General features: G+C 35.3%; 3 protein-coding genes across 3 annotated transcripts; 1 reads left to right on the top strand and 2 right to left on the bottom strand.

The window, feature by feature from the left end:
- Positions 1-7,334: 7,334 nt before the first annotated feature.
- Positions 7,335-8,957, top strand: LOC111203115. Its single transcript, XM_048748723.1, has one exon. The coding sequence runs from the start codon at positions 7,335-7,337 to the stop codon at positions 8,955-8,957; it is 1,623 nt and encodes a 540-aa protein (XP_048604680.1).
- A 4,753-nt stretch (positions 8,958-13,710) lies between these two features.
- LOC125581547 lies at positions 13,711-15,634 on the bottom strand. Its single transcript, XM_048747187.1, has one exon. It carries the CDS (start codon positions 15,389-15,391, stop codon positions 14,285-14,287), a length of 1,107 nt encoding a protein of 368 aa, XP_048603144.1. The 5' UTR covers positions 15,392-15,634; the 3' UTR covers positions 13,711-14,284.
- Positions 15,635-15,816: 182 nt separating this feature from the next.
- LOC125582168 lies at positions 15,817-16,260 on the bottom strand. The gene has a single exon (XM_048748722.1). The coding sequence runs from the start codon at positions 16,258-16,260 to the stop codon at positions 15,817-15,819; it is 444 nt and encodes a 147-aa protein (XP_048604679.1).
- Positions 16,261-16,679: the final 419 nt, after the last annotated feature.

Genomic DNA, 16,679 nt, shown 5'->3' with positions numbered 1-16,679 from the left:
CAAACTATTCTTTCCATTCCAAACCCCAAATTCTAAAACCACAATTCTTTAACTTATAATCTCAATCTTTTATTTCTAATACAAGCTCTCGTACCTTACACAAAGTTAAATTATTTCCATTCCAAACCCCAAAGTCTAATACAAACTCTCGTACCTCACATGCATTAAGTCTGAAAATAAATCTTACTAAAAACAAATACATCAATCGGATACATCGACATTCTCGTCATCACCAGAAACATCATCATTTTCATTAAACTCTTCTTTAACACCTTCGTCCGTGGCATCGTCGGTAAGATCTTCGTACTCATGATTATGCGGATCAATGAAAAAGATGTCATCAATTTCTTGTTCAGGTTCCTCGACTTCATTTATCTGTTCTTCTTGCAGTGGTGGTTCTTCTCCACTGATGATTCGTCCTCGTAGTGTAACTTTGATCACGGCCAACCAATTTATTCCCGATTCTCTCATCCGAGGGTATGAAAGGAAGCTAACTTGGTCTGCTTGTGAAGCTAAGATGAAAGGCTCGAATTTGTTGTAAAATAAAGAAAACGTTGAAATTAATTTAACAACCTCATGTATGGTAAAAAAGAATTTGTTGTACCTTCGTCCACCATTGACATCAACTACACCGAATTTGTTAAAACCAACACCTCTGTTGACTACGGGGTCAAACCATTCACATTTGAAGAGGACGCATTTCAGCTTCAATATCCCTGGGAATTCGACTTCAATAATCTTCGTCAAGATCCCGTAGAAATCTGTTTCCCCTTTCACACATGTTCCATAGTTACTGGTCGCCCGCTGTCTACCATACTCATATGTGTGAAAAGTATAGTCTCGTGTGAAATACATCTGTGATGTGGTGACCTTTACAAGTGGAGATTGAATTACTTCGTGTAACCACTTAGGATAATCTTCATCGTCGTCATAATCAACCTGCAAAAATAAAGAGAACGTTGAAATACAGATAATGTATGAAAAAATTAAGAGTTTGAGTTAATACCTGATTCTTCAACCACTTAATAAAGTGTTGATCTTTCCTTTTGTCTACGGCACTTGTGGATATACCTGGGAATATTTCTTCGACTTGAGAAACAAATATGCTGTAAAATCACATTTTATATTAGTTAATCTTTGGCAATTATATAATTTATACTTATGTGTTTAGAAGTGTTCATATATGTTACCTTTCAAAATAACGCATCAATGGATCCTCGCATTTTAGTAGAATATAGGTGTGTGCACTATGAACATTTTCTTCACTCGACCACCAAACCTCTTTTAATTTCTCACAGAGTCGCCCAATCTGGCTAAAGATATCTGGAACACCAGCAACTGCATATGTTGGCGCGACACCACCATCATCATATCTTCTTGGAGCTCTTTTCCGGGTACGTACTTTTGACGCAAAGTAGTACGATGTGAAGTGAGAAGTTTCTTCCGTCAAACTTCCAGCAATTATAGAACCTTCAATTTTTGCGAGGTTCTTTGCTTTTTCCTTCAAATATTTTATGGCTCGCTGTACAGGTCCACAATGCAATGCCTCATATGGGAGGTGGACAGCTAGATGCTCCATGACGTCAAAAAAATCCCGGAGAAAATATCTTCTCCAAGTTGCACAATAAGATGGGAATGTTCTGCTGAAGCTGTTCCACGACTTCTTCTTTAAGAGTGTGTGGGCTCATATCCCTGAAAAATGCTTCAATGCCTTGTATATCCCAAAAACAATTAAACACATTATATTAGTCATATATTATTGCAAACTAAACCATTGTTAAATTACTACGTTATAATATACTACCTGCAAGTGCTTCATGTACATTTGTTGGAAGTAGCTCCGCAAATGCAAAGGGAAGTAATCGTTGCATAAAGACAATGACAATCATGACTCTTCATCCCGGAGAACTTTTGACCCTTTTCAACACATCTAGAGAGATTTGAAACATACCCATCGGGGAACTTCACTTCTGATGCCACCCAGTTGAACAACACTGACTTTTTTTCTGAAGACAATCTGAATATCGGAACGTGAACTTGTCCATTGCTTTTTATATGTAACTCACTTCTTGAGAAAATATCCGGCAAGTCCAACCTCGATTTTATGTTGTCTTTCGTCTTCCCTGGGACATTCAATATTGTATTCATGATGTTCTCAAAGAAATTCTTCTCTATATGTATCACATCGAGGTTGTAGCGCAGAAGAAGATCCTTCCAATATGGCAACTCCCAAAATATACTCTTCTTGTGCCAGTTGTGATGAACACCGTAAGAATCATGCATATTACGAGGGACATGCCAATTACCACCACAACGAACTGTTTTGTTAGCTTCGTAGTAGTCGATTTTCGCTTCAATTTGTTCTCCGGTTAGATATGGAGGAGCAGTGTCTCTGACAACCCTTTTGTGCCTAAACAAATTATTGTTTTTTCGGTACGGATGGCCAATGGGCAGAAATCGACGGTGACAATCGAACCAACTTGTCTTTCTACCATTCTTCAGTTGAAACGCATCTGTCGTTCCATTACAATATGGACAAGCTAATCTCCCATAGGCAGGAAAGTCACTTATGGTCCACAAAAGCATCGCTCGCATCGTATAATTCGTCTTCGTTGAGCAGTCATACGTCCTCACCCCTGTTGCCCACAAATCCTTCAACTCTTTTATCAGTGGTTGTAGGAAAACATCCAGAGACCTTTTTGGATGGTTCGGACCAAGTATTAATATGGTCAAGAATAGCAACTCCCGTTGCATGCATATCTCCGGTGGCAGGTTGTATGACGTAAGAAAGACTGGTCACAATGAATATTGTCTCCCTGACATTCTGAATGGACTAAATCCATCTGTGCATAATCCGAGATACACATTCCGGCTTTTGCTAGCGAAATCCGGATGTACTTTGTTAAAATGTTTCCAGGCTCTTGCATCTGATGGATGAGTCATCTCACCATCCGTTTGAGTATGCTCGACATGCCATCTCATCTTTCCAGCAGTCTGCTCTGATTGGTACAATCTTTTCAACCTGTCTGTAATTGGTAGGTACCACATCCTTTGGTACGGTATCCTATTACGTCCCCGTCCTTGCGGCTTGAATCGTGGCTTCTTGCAGAATCGACATTCTTCTAACTTCTCATCATCTCCCCAGTAGATCATGCAGTTGTCGATACAAACATCTATCATCTCCGAAGGGAATCCAAGACTATAAACCAGTTTCTGAATCTCATAATAAGAATCAGCAGACACATTGTCTTCCGGGAAATACTCTTTAAACAAGTCTGCCCATTCATTCATGCAACTTTCAAGTAGATTGTGATCAGTTTTAATATTCATCATTCTAGCAGCCAACGACAATTTAGAAAGACCTTCTCTACAACCACTGTAAAGTGGCTGATTTGCCGCATTTAACATTTCATAAAAAATTTTTGCATCTATATTAGGTTCTTCATCTTCATCATGAGCTACGAATGCATCAGCTACCATATCATGAACCCTATCATAATCTACCATCTTCTCTTCCGGATGGTAACTATGTTTATTATGCAAATGATCAACCGGTTCTTCCTGAAAAATGTTATTACTACTACTAGCTTCATTCTAATCATAATTATAACCTTCTCCATGTTGAAACTAGATATAGTGATTTGGCGTGAAACATCTATTTATTAAATACTTCCAAACATTTTCACGATTTGCCAATTTCGAATTGTTGTATTTCCGACAAGGACAGAACATTTTACCACTTTCTTGGGTGAGCGGTGTGGAATCTGCTTGATGCAAAAACTTCAGCGCCGCAAGGTATTCTTTCGTCACTCTCCCGTTAGCATCTCTATGCATATACATCCACCTCCGTAACTCAAAAATATTTCCAGAGCCCGACATATTTTTTTCTTGTTGGTGTGTTTAAAATGATGTTCAAATGTCCATATTTATAGGAAATTTTCGAATCTGGTAGTTGCAATTTTCCTACGAATTTACGACGAAATTTAGTTAGGAAAAAAGTGTTATTTAGTGGATTCAAAATTTCCTCGCTAAGTAGACGTAAAATATTTTCTCGTAAATTACACGCTATATTTACGTCGAGTTTACGAGGAAAGAGTAGTTCGTCGTTAAAGCCACGTGATATTACACCGGCTTTACGACGAAATTATTTCGTCGTAACTTTACAAAGATATAACGATGATTTTATATTTCCTCATAATTTCCGCGTAAAGTTGACGTACATTTACGAGGAATACTTTTCCTCGTTAATTTTTCTCGCTAAATTTGTGTTTTCTTGTAGCGACTGAAACTAAAAAATAATAACTAGTATTAAAATAGTTTTTATTTATGAAGACAGAACTATAAGAAATAAGCTACGTACACATAAACGTTGTAGAAATTTATTAATAAGTTATCATCGATGCAGGAACGTATTAAAACACCTGGATGTTGTATGGTAGAAACCATAACTTCTCTATCATAAATTCAAGTTAACTGAAGTTAAAGTAAACTATTAGAATTACTACAAATTTTATTTATAAAGACAGACAAGAAATAATTTTACTTTTGAGTTAGTTTATTATTTATTTATTGTTATTACATATAGGTATATATATATTAGAGATTAGAAAGATCTAAATTTTATCTGCATGGACGTCCTATGGAGCTTCAAAAGCTCCATTTTATTAAAAAAAAAAAAAAACCAGCGGTCTTGGGCTAGTGGTACTTGAGGGGAAAACCCCCAATACGGTACCCGCAGTTTGAGTCCCGTTGGCCACTCGGGCTAGGGTTAAATCTCAAGAATACGTGGAGTGCCGTGGACCACGCGGGAATAGTCGGTTGACCACGGTCGCCGGAAACCCGCGGTTACAAAAAAAAAAAAAAAAGTTTAGCATGATTAAAATGTTATAATCTATTAGTTTACACTTTTCATTATTCTTGTAAATATTTTTTTTATAATGTAGTTGGCAGTTGGGATAAACGTTATTTATGGGATCAACCTTGCAGTAAAATACTAACTATTGACAGAAAAATTAATGCACTGTTGTTTGCTAAAGCCAATTTATCTTATCATAAAGTATGTCTTTATTATACTTTTTGTCTTTATTACAATTACTTAGTTCTTGTTACTTCCCTTTTATTTAATGTATATTATGTGTGACATTATTTTCAAGCAATTCTTTCACACGACAGAATTTTTTTTTATTTTTAAAACTAGGGGTGGACATTTCGGTTTAACTATGGGTTCGGTTTGGTTTGGGTTATATGGGTTTAAGAAAATTGTAACCAAAGTCAACCCATATTAGTTTGGTTTGGTTTATATTCGGTTTGTGTTCGGTTCGGTTTTAGTTTGGTTTGGTTTGTGTTTGGTTCGGTTTAATTTGGTTTGTTTGTATCTTTCTATTCAGTCGAATTGATTTTTTTTAGTTTTCTTCTAGTTCAATTACAAAAATATAACTAATAAATATATAAACAATTCATCATTTGACACTAAATCAATATTTTCTTCATATTTAAACGTAAAAAAACATCACAATAAATATGTAGAATATGTGATCAAATAACTTTTTGGTTTTGATGTTAATGTATGAGACTATATTCTTTTATTTTATTTTTAGTTGTGTTTATTCTATTCATTGTAGAAGTAAAATGTATATATAAAATTATGGTTAGTTGTTTAGGCTAAATTTGCAAATATATTAAATCTCAATATTATTAATAGATTTAATTAATCTATATTAAAAATACTCCGGTTTGGTTCGGTTTGGTTCGGTTTAAAACCAAACCAAACCGAACCATCTGGATTGATAAAATCTTGAACCAAATGGATTAGACATATAATTTGGTTTGGTTTGGATCAGTTTGAGTTCGGTTGGATCGGTTTGGTTCTGTTCGGTTCGGTTTTTTTGTCCACCCCTATTTAAAACTTTTGTGTATAAAAATGATATACGCCAATGTCCGTTTTAAGTCCAATTTTTGGTTGCAGGGGGTACAACAAAAAGTAAAGGTAGCCGTCTTTCTTTATAACTGACAGTACAAGGACATTTACGAATTCCTCAAATTTTGAGTACTTAATTTTATTTGGAAAAACTGTTTTTTTAGAGCAAAAAAATAGTAACTATATCTTTTACACTAATCTATATTTTGTGTCATATTTTCTTATAATACCCTTTAATATTTATGAAAATAATTTTAATAAATAGTTTTACAAACAAAAAAAATTTGGAAAAATAGTAACATTTGTTAAAATACCTATATGAAATTAATGGTATATTTTCCAGTTATAAAAAAGTTAAAATTATAAATTTCAGATTATGTTCTAAAAAAAGTAGAAATGACATTCTACGAAGTAGAAAACGAAATTTACTTTTTTCTTTGAATCTACAATGTTCAGAATACGTGATCTACGTAAATATGAGTATTCTACAAATATGTAGAATACACATTCCGCGCTTAACCTACCATTCTAAAATTCTTAGAAATCAAAATCTACACATTAATCTAATTCTAAAACATGTAGAAACCGACTTCTACAGATTTACTATAAATCTAAAACATGTAGAAATCAAATTCTAAACATTACTATAATTCTAAAAAACTGTAGAAACTGATTTCGACATATTAGTTGTATTCTACGGATAAGAAATCAGTTCCTAAAAATATGGAAATAAAATATTTGAGAATATTCACTTTTATATTTTTTAAAAAAATCGATTTAAAAAAAAAAAACGGAAAAGGAACAAAAAAAAGCGACAAAAAAAACCTTGGCAGCCTTCTTCGCCGTCTTCTATATTCCATTGATTGTTCACAAAATTTTCACAAAATTTTCACATTATTTCTACCATGATTCATGTCTATGCTTCATGTGGTGTTTGGGAATTGGTTGTATCTTCAGGTTGGAGTTTTAATGTTGATAAAAAGAAAGGGGGATGGAAGAGTTACAGAAAAACGTTATAGAGGATTTTGGTTTTGAAGAAACAGATGTTGATTTGGAGTTGAGTTACCTTCCTATTGGATTGATCAATTCATCAAAATGTCCACCAGTGATCATTGGAAACTCAAGACAAGTTCAAAATTTTCTAGGGTTTTGTAAGAAGCATCAGTCAACTCAATTGTGTGTCAGCTATAAAGCAAAGCAAGGAAATCCAAATAAGATCGACATTGATCTTAATAAGATGCCAACTGATGCAAGTACTAGTGAAGAGAACGAGCGAAATCCTTGTGACATTGGGACCGCTTCAAATATTGTTAAGGGGGCTAAGCATAACGAGAAGAGGAAAGGGAAGATGAAGCAAAGTGAAGTTGATGGAGATGATTATGATGCTGACAAGCATAACGAGAAGAAGAAAGGAAAGATGAAGCAAGACGAGGTTGAAGGAGATGATTATGATGCTGACAAGATCAATTCTGAAAAAGAAAACAGAGAAAAATTGGCAAAGAGTCAGGTGGTGGAATTTGTTAAGACGGGAGATCTTTTCCTCAACAAAACAGTTTTGAAAGCGAGGTTTGAGTTATGTGCAATGAAGCATAACTTTCACTACACAGTTACCAACTCCAATAAATCAGTTTGGTGTATTAGATGCGCTGATAAGGTGTGCTTTCGGGGTGCTCGAGCTGAGTGTTTAAAGGGCTCCACATATTTTATTATTAAGAAGTATGTCGGTGTACATTCCTGCGCACCTTCAAACAAAACCAGTGCCGGAAAGACAGCTTCAGCGAAAACGATAGGCAGTCTGCTAATGCATAAATATGAAGGTATCAAGGAAGGGCCTAAAGCGAAAGATATTGTTCAGATTATGCGTAATGATTATGGATGTGAGATCTCTGATTCTTTAGCATGGGATTCCCGTGAATATGCAGTCAACGCTGTTAGAGGTATTCCAGAGGAAAGTTATGGGAAAATACCAAAATACTTGCACATGCTGCGAGAGGCCAATCCGGGTACACATTCCTCTTACAAGACTGGCGTCGATGGTAGATTTCGATATCTGTTTATAGCGTTTGGTCAATCGATCAGAGGCTTTAACACAGTCATGAGGCGTGTCATTGTTGTCGATGGAACATTCTTGAAGAGTAAATTCAAAGGGGTGCTACTGGTTGCAACTGCTATAGATGGAAATTCAAATTTATATCCTATTGCATTTGGGATAGTAGACTCTGAGAATGAACAGTCTTGGGAATGGTTTATGAGACAATTAAAAGTTGTTGTTGCTGATGATAATGGTTTGGCTTTTATTTCGGATAGACAAGTGTCAATAGCGAAGGCACTGGAGAAAGTGTATCCGCTAGCGAGACATGGTATTTGTATTCATCATTTGTTGAATAATGTGATATCATATTTCAAGGGGAAGGGATTAGCTGGGTTGATTTCTAAGGCTTCAAAGGCTTATAGAGTGGTTGATTTCAAGAAGACGTTTGCTCATGTTTGCAATATCAGTCCAGCAATTGGAAATTATCTTATGGAAGCAGATGTCAAAAAGTGGGCTAGATGTCAATTTCATGGATACAGGTATGACATTAGGACAAACAATCCTGCAGAGTCGATAAATTCTGCGTTGCATTCGCCGAGAGAGTTTCCCGTAATTCCTTTGTTGGACAGTATTAGAGAAATGCTGACACGCTGGTTTTTTAAGCGTAAGAAGTTGATTTCAAAGCACACCCACCGTTTGACCATAGATGTGGAGGAAAAGATTGATTGGAGAATTGGAAAGGGGAAAACTTTCAGAGTTTACCCTGTAACCGATAGCCAGCTGCTTGTTAAAGGCGATACAATTGACTGCTTTGTTGATTTGGACAAACGGACTTGTTCTTGTGGGAAGTACGACCTCTTGAAAATCCCTTGTAGACACGCAATAAAAGCTGGTTTCTTTGTTGGTAGAGAACCATATACATTGACTGATTTTTTGTATACCACGGGAGCTTGGAGAGAAGCTTATCAAGAAAGCATAAATCCCATTTCAGTTCCTGAAGATGGTTAGTCTGTCCCACAAGTTGTGGAAAATTCTGAAGTGCTACCGCCTGAGACAAGAAGATCTCTTGGAAGAAATAGAAAACGCAGATATGAAACTGTTGAAGACAAAATCCGATCATCACAAGGATCACAGGGGGGTCAGTCTCGTAAGTGCAGTAGATGTGGTCTTGGTGGTCATAATAGAGCAACTTGCAAGATGCCAATATAGTGGATTTGTTTGCTGTGTTCTTCACAATTTAGTGAAAGTTTTCCAAACTTCATTTGCTTGATTTCTAGTAACTTTGTTCCTGTTTCCTTGGTCTTTTTCGGTCCTCCTTTTTCACCATTTTCTGCACACAACCCTTAACAAATGAGTTCTCAAAGGTAAAACTGAGTAAATTGACATGGACAATGATTCAACACCTATGCAACTCAACAACTAACATTACAGATTTAATTCCAAATTTTTGGAATTTTTTTTTTAAAGAAGTAACCCTAATTTCTTAAATCAAACTTAAAACTACGAATTAAGGCAAGAGCTATATGGAAAATCGTCACTAATCATCACCCTAACACACGATTAAAGCCAAAACGACTTAAAAACACTAAAATTTCACTTTTTGCTATTAAAATTTCGAACTATAAAAGTGGAGATAGAGTTTCATACCTTTACAGATCGACCGAAAGAGTGGTAGATTCGGAATTAGCTCACGAAATCGTCTGGGTTAGGCTCAAGAATCGTCCAAATCGGAGTTAAATCGAGAGAGAAAGGGTTTATGAAGGTGGGTTTGATCCCATTCTCTCAAGAAAAATTGGGGAAGGAGATAAAAGTGAGGGTTTGATCTAAGTCTCACGATTTTACTCATAAAATCGTGTTATTCCGGTTCAAATTAAGTGGGTATTAAACCGGATTTAACCGATGAAAACCATAAAATCGATTTGAGAAACTTATCTGGGTGCGGGATCGATCGATCCGAAAGACAGATCGATCGATCTGGAGGCGATCGAGCTTTGCCGAACGAGCGTACTGGAACAGGTCGATCAAAATATGCTGCGCGTTTTTTTGTTTGTTCTTCATGTACAGATGCGGGATATTCACCTTCTCATCCTTCCCCATCACCACACCCATAATAACGCAAAGATATATCAGTCTCACCCTATCAACCCAAGTCCAGGTATTGCTCTCTTCCAAATGCTTCTTTTTAATGATCTGCAAATTTATTTTTCCATTTGTCTTTATCTGCTTGCTCCAAAAACCATCATCATCTTTCCATGTCACTAACCCACTGTTATTCTCTCGCTTCACTTTCAGACCAGTGACAACATGATACTCTTGCAATCCAAAACGCAGAGGTCTCCTAGCGAAAGTGAACCACTTCTCATGTCTCTTGCTTGTCATCAACTCCTTACACAAGAAAGAGTGTACCAACCTCGCCGAAAACTTCAGATCATTCTTCTGGATAACCATAATCAGTGAAAAAATGGGATCTTTCATAACTTCATCGAATTCTGGCTCCATTTTTTCTTTCAGCAACTCGAGAAGTTTTAGTCGGCAGCTGTTATTAATCTTCTTAACCTGAAGTTCCAATCCCTCACCGTATAAACGATTAGGCAACTCCAACTCCATACCTGAAAATTGAAAACAATACAACATATATCTATTAATAACAAATATCACAGCTCAGTTAAATAATGTCTCTTAATACTTTATCAATAACCAATGTCAAAGAATTAGCATTCTCACTGTATTAATTTCAATTTTATGGTGTTTTAATTTTTTTTTTTTAAAACAAAACCTAAAATTCCTAAATCTATCCCAAAAATATGATTTAAGCCATGATTGTGTACAAAATCTTCTCTAATCATCACCTTAACACATGATTGAAGCCTAAACATCCTAACTAACTCAAAAAATTTACCTTTTACCTTTCTATTTTCAAACTCTAAAAAGAAGTGGAGATAGAGTTTCATACCTTTGCAGAACGAACTAAAGAGTGATAGATTCGTAAAAAGCTCACGAAATCGTATGGGTTAGGCCAAATAATCGTCCAAATCAGAGTGAAATTGAGTGAGTTAGGGTTAATGAACTTGGGTGAGAATTTGATTTTGTCTCCCTTTATTCGTGAATGGGAAATTATGGGTTTCATCCCAGAGAAATCGAGTTTAAAGAGTTGAAATCATGCTTGGTCGGTTCAAATCAAGTGGGAATCAATCCGGATATAATCATACAAAACCAAAAAAATCGATTTGGGATTCTTTCCTCGGCACGGGATCGATCGATCTATTCTTACAGATCGGTCGATCTGTGTAAATCGACCTTCGCCGATCGAGTGAAATAGACCAGGTCGATCAGTATATATTTCGCGTTTTTTTGTTCTGAATAATGATCGGGATCGATCGATCCACTATAACTTGTAAAGTGGGATCGATCGATCCCCCTTGTCGAACTCAATATATATCTTTTTTTAAAAATTACAATTTTAAGGGCATTACTGCCATTTTGGAAAAAATTAGTTTAATAGGACATAAAGTAGTATAAATTAGTCTAAAGGGACATAGTTATCATCTTTGTGCTCTAAAAAAACAGATTTCCCATTTTATTTTTACCTACTTTTTGTACAAAGACGTTTACGAGTTTTTTCTTTACAGTCTTGTCCTCTCTTCTTACTTTTTTTTTTGTAGTTAAGAACATAACATTTTAAGTGACTCTTACGTATAGAAGCTCAGATGTGGACCATGTGGTACTTGGTAAAATTCCCAACAATTTATTTAAAAGGTATAAAATAATTATAAGTCGTCAGGGGGAAGATCCATGTGGTGGATAGGGGATGTCAGACCAAAGAAATAAATATTATAGAGTTGCCAAATTACTCAATTGACAGATGGATCATTTGGCTAAAATCTCAGTCATTGACGCTCCTCAACCTGAGTTCAAATATCTCTTCACCAAGTTTTAAGATAATTTTTTTAATCAAAATTTAGGTCTAAAGTCCATCTCATTTTGTTTGGTCTAATCCAGAAGCCCAGTTATCTTTCGGCCTGAAGTCATTTTGATTCTCTTAAAATGGACTTAAACATTCAATTATAGTATCAACTTCTTTTTCTATTTCTTTTTATAATTGTTCATTTTTGAGAACTCTTATATCATATGTTAAGTAATTTTATGTAAATAATAAGTTTCTTTTAAATGTCCCGACAAATACTTTTCTTTAGTTTCAATTTTGATAGTCTTTTCAATTTTTCAATTTTCTTATATAATATTTATTAACTAATTAAGTAGGGTTAAAAAAAAATATATGCTAAGGTCTACTAAGTACTAACTTAGTTAATAAATATTATATAAGAAAATAATTAAAATAATATTTTAATTTATGTCCCGAGAATGCGGTTAAGTATTACCCATGTTCGTGAACGCGCTAGACGCTAGTCAGGCGGTCGGGTTGGGCCTAGCGCCTAAAAAAAAATCGGGGATTAATCGAAAATTATGCGGGTGGAATTTTTAGATTGTTTACTATATTATAAAACATGTTAATTTTTAATTGTGTATAACATTAATACATTTTCATGTTTAAGATTGTATAAAACACAAATAGAATATATAAAATTAATATAGTGCAATTTTCATCAAAATTATGAATATAAAAGATATTTATAAAATTTTAGATCAAATAAATTAATAAAAATATTATTAAAAATAAAAATAAAATTAAAATTAAAATTAAAATTAAAATAAAAAATTAAAAAATAGATTAGGCGGCTAGGCGGTCATTTAGGCGGTTTAGACGGAGAAAATCAGATATCCGATTTTTTAAACAGATTTGGCATAAATCAGAACGGAAGAGTGACACGTAATGCCCAGGCAGCCGCCTAGGCGGCTATGCGGCCGATTTTTAGAACAGGGAGTATTACAAATTGTGTGCTTTTTTTTTTTTGAACACAATTACAAATTGTGTGCTACACAATCTTTTTGATACTCCGATAGGCTCATTTGGTTAACCTGTATTCGAATTCCTTGGCCTACCAGAAGCCCAATTTGTTTTTTTTTCTTTTGGGCTAAAGTCATTCTTCTAACTCTTTTAAAATGGGACCAACTATTCAATTATAGTATCATTTTATGCAACACACTATTCCTATTTCTTTTACAAAATTATTTTTCTATATAAAGAATATACAGGCTTTAGCAAAGTATTTATTTGGTAAATGGATCATTATCTTCATATTCGCAGTATAATGGATATTGCTGAGTATAGTTAGATGAATCGGTAAATAAACAATTCTTAGGAATGAAAAGCAAAAAGAGACAATTATCACCGTTGGGTCCTTTACATTCAGAGTTATATGCACTTATTTGGTCCATGGAAATTATGCTCCAGTACACCGCATGCTATCACTTTGGAACAGATTGTGAAGACGTCATTTTAATGATCAAGGATTGGACAGTATGGCCAGGCTTTTCAACTGAACTAACAAAGATGACTTATATTGAAAGAAGATTCCAAGATTACACATGTACCAAGAGCGTAGAACCGAACATCGCGCGCTTTAGCTTAGGATTCCTCATAGAAATTTAATTTTTGTTGGTTGTTCTATTCTATTCTGGATTGTTATACGACCTCCAGGTTGAGGTTGAGTAATAGAATATATAGCATTTAGATGCAAAAAAAAAAATATTTTTTTCGAAAATTTATGATGTTTAATATTTTTTTGTAAAAAATAATTTTCTTCTAACTGTCTCAACAAATTCTTTTTGTTATTTACATTTTTTTTAGTTTTATATTAAGTAGATTCTTACAAAAAAAAAAGCTAAAGTTTACTAACTTATTTAATAAGTATTGTGTAATAAACTATTATAAAACGAAAATGAGTGAAAAAGGTTTCACAGAAAATTGACCAAGAAAAAACATCTTGTAGTAGCCCTGGAGATACATTTTCCCAGCCATGGCGAGCGCGGGGGAGGCGCCTCCTCTCTCTCTTTGAATCCTCTGAACAAAAACTTAAGTGTGGACGTATGTATACAGCACAAATAAGTTTGAATTACACGATGTAGGATGTTTGGATTTTTGAAAATTGATTATTCCAAGTTGCCAACTTTGTTTTCTCAAAAAAAAAAAATCTATTTTTATTATATAGTGAATATGATTTTTAAGTTTATTTTAATAATATAAAATATAAAATGATATATAAAAATTGTTATCAAATTTTTATTATTCAAAATCATTAATTGCAATATATATTTTAGTCATATTAGGTAATTCCGTATTTTTTATCTAAGAAGCAACTGATTGGTAACAGTGGAAATGAAGTTACAAAAGCTTATAATTGTGGATGCATGACTCTATTACATACAAACATTTACTAATCTATATGTTGTGGTGGAATAAGGTAAGGGGCCAAGAATGGACGAAAGCCTCTAATAACTAAGTAGTCAGCCAGTTCGACAGTTACATTTTCCCAGTAATCCAAGCTTTCAACGCTGTTCGGGAACAGGACAGGAAAAGAACTAGCCCGGAGACAAAAAGGTTCAGACATTGAGAGGAAAATGACAAGATCTCCTATGTCTTCAGTGTGAACCGCGTTGCCTTCACCGTCTAGTTTGAACACCATTAAATATTCTGTTCTCATTTTGGCAACACCATCATCGATCTCAACAGTCTTCTTGTACTGCTTAACCAAGAAAGTTTCGCCGGTGGTTACTGACTCCACCAAGTGCTCGTACGTGCAGCACGAATCCATAAGCTCGTTTGTGGTCTTGGTTAACTCGGGAATGTTTTTAAACCGCAGCCTCTGAATCTTGTGTTTGTGATTCTGGAGATCCCATGTTCCCACGAGGTGACCTCCAGCCCCAAGAACGCGAAACATGCCCTCTTTCTTGGAAAACATAACACGAGAAGAGAAGAAGCATGAGTTTTCGATCGTGATATTGGTCCATTCGGGTTTACTCTGAGCTGGTCTGCAAAAACTGAGCTGAGGTCCCAAAAACTTGACAGCCACAACACAGTCTTCATCCTCTGGAGAAGATGAGGACATTGACACGTTGGTGACGATTTGGGTTTGGCAACATGGCAGAGTCACAAGAGGAGGCAGAGGAATGCTTTTTGGATCTGTATACGATGCATACGGGTTTAGGTCATCTTGGAGACGCAGGATTCCGTCGTCGCCACTCAAAGTAGCTACCCATCCGTTAGATGCGCCGATCGTTACCACTTTATCAAAAATATCATTATAAAGCAACTCCAGATTTACCTTCTTTTCCAGATTAATCATGTCATTATGAACCTCTGAAATGACGAGTTTTCCGAGACAGGCTTCATAAGGTTCACAAAGTTCAGCTGAGACGACGAAACAGGGAGGGGTTTGCTTTTTCCTCGAGGAAGATGAGAATCCGTTAGAGAGAAGTAGAAGAGTTGATCTTCGAGATTTCCCAAGCCAGAGCTTCGAGAGCCGGTTCAGAATTAGAGACATGAATATAAATTACTCAATATGTAAGAAACCCTAAATGAAGCCTTCATTTAATATAAAAGGAATAGCCTTGCCCGTCAAGTTTCTACCTAACACAGTTGTTTCCATAAATTTTACCAATATATTTGTGGAAACTTAATGTTATTTTCCTTTGTTATACTCCCTCCGTCTTTTAATATAAGTCGTTTTAGAAAAAAATTTATGTTCCAAATTATATGATATTTTCGGTTTTTTATGTAAAATTTATAAATACTTAATGTTATATGACCAATGATAATATACCTTCTATTTTATAATTGGTTGATTTGTGGTTAGGTAAATAATTAATGATGTTTTTGTTAAAAAAATATAAAAAACTAATGATTTCTTAAACAATTTTAAAACGACTTATATTAAAAATATGGAAGAAGTATATTATTATAAAATAATTAGCATTTGAGTCTTTCTATACATAATTCAAGAAACTGGACGCGACCTTGAACCACAAACTGTGGAGTGAACATGGTATCTTGGTTCAACGCCTCGATGTAAGCCTTTTGCCTCACCGTCCATTGGCTCGATCCGTATGGATCCTTCCACCCCAAGTAATCCCAATAATCAACGTGAAAAACGAGAACAATTGCCGGAGAACCAGCCCCACCTTCACGACGGATCTGACCGTCGAAATCTCCACGTCCGAGGCGTGACACGAGCATCTCCGCCTCCGGAGAAGTCTTGCATCCCTGAGAAGAGAAGAGTTGAACGAGAACAGGTCCGTCGCCGGCGGGAACATCGGCAGCTACAACGGCAGCGTTATGACCGGTGATTCCTTTTCCGGTGGGGGAAGTTGATGATCCTTTGACGCGAAAACAGGCGAAAAGACGCGGCGCCATTGGAGATAACAAAGAAAATTGCCGGTCGTCTCTTCGCCTTCCGATGAAAACCAGAAGAGGTTTTCTTTGAGCGTCCAAACACAACGGAGGAGGGAGAAACAAATCAGAAGATTAGAAATGTTTCCCCAAGAAAATGCAAAAATGTTCAGAGGCATTGAAATATTGGAGGGTGAGGGAGAAACAATTATTACAGGCTAGAGGCCAAGAGAGAAAGGCGGCAACAAGTATCTTTGCCTCATTTTTCTATAATTTGTTTTTTTCAATAAATAAATCTTTTACTAGGTTTTTATGGTGGCAAAGCTGTAGTTTTGAAGTTTTGTCCCTAGCATCATTATTCATAAACCCCTTAAAAGGTTTCTTATTTAATCTTTTATAGTTTTTAAAGCGTAAAAGTGAGTTAAGAGATTTATAAAGAGATT

This window comes from Brassica napus, chromosome C2 (genome assembly GCF_020379485.1).
Source record: "Brassica napus cultivar Da-Ae chromosome C2, Da-Ae, whole genome shotgun sequence".
NCBI classification, from domain to species: domain Eukaryota; kingdom Viridiplantae; phylum Streptophyta; class Magnoliopsida; order Brassicales; family Brassicaceae; genus Brassica; species Brassica napus.
The sequence above is the reverse complement of the archived record's forward strand: the minus strand, read 5'-3'. Positions and strand labels throughout refer to the sequence as shown.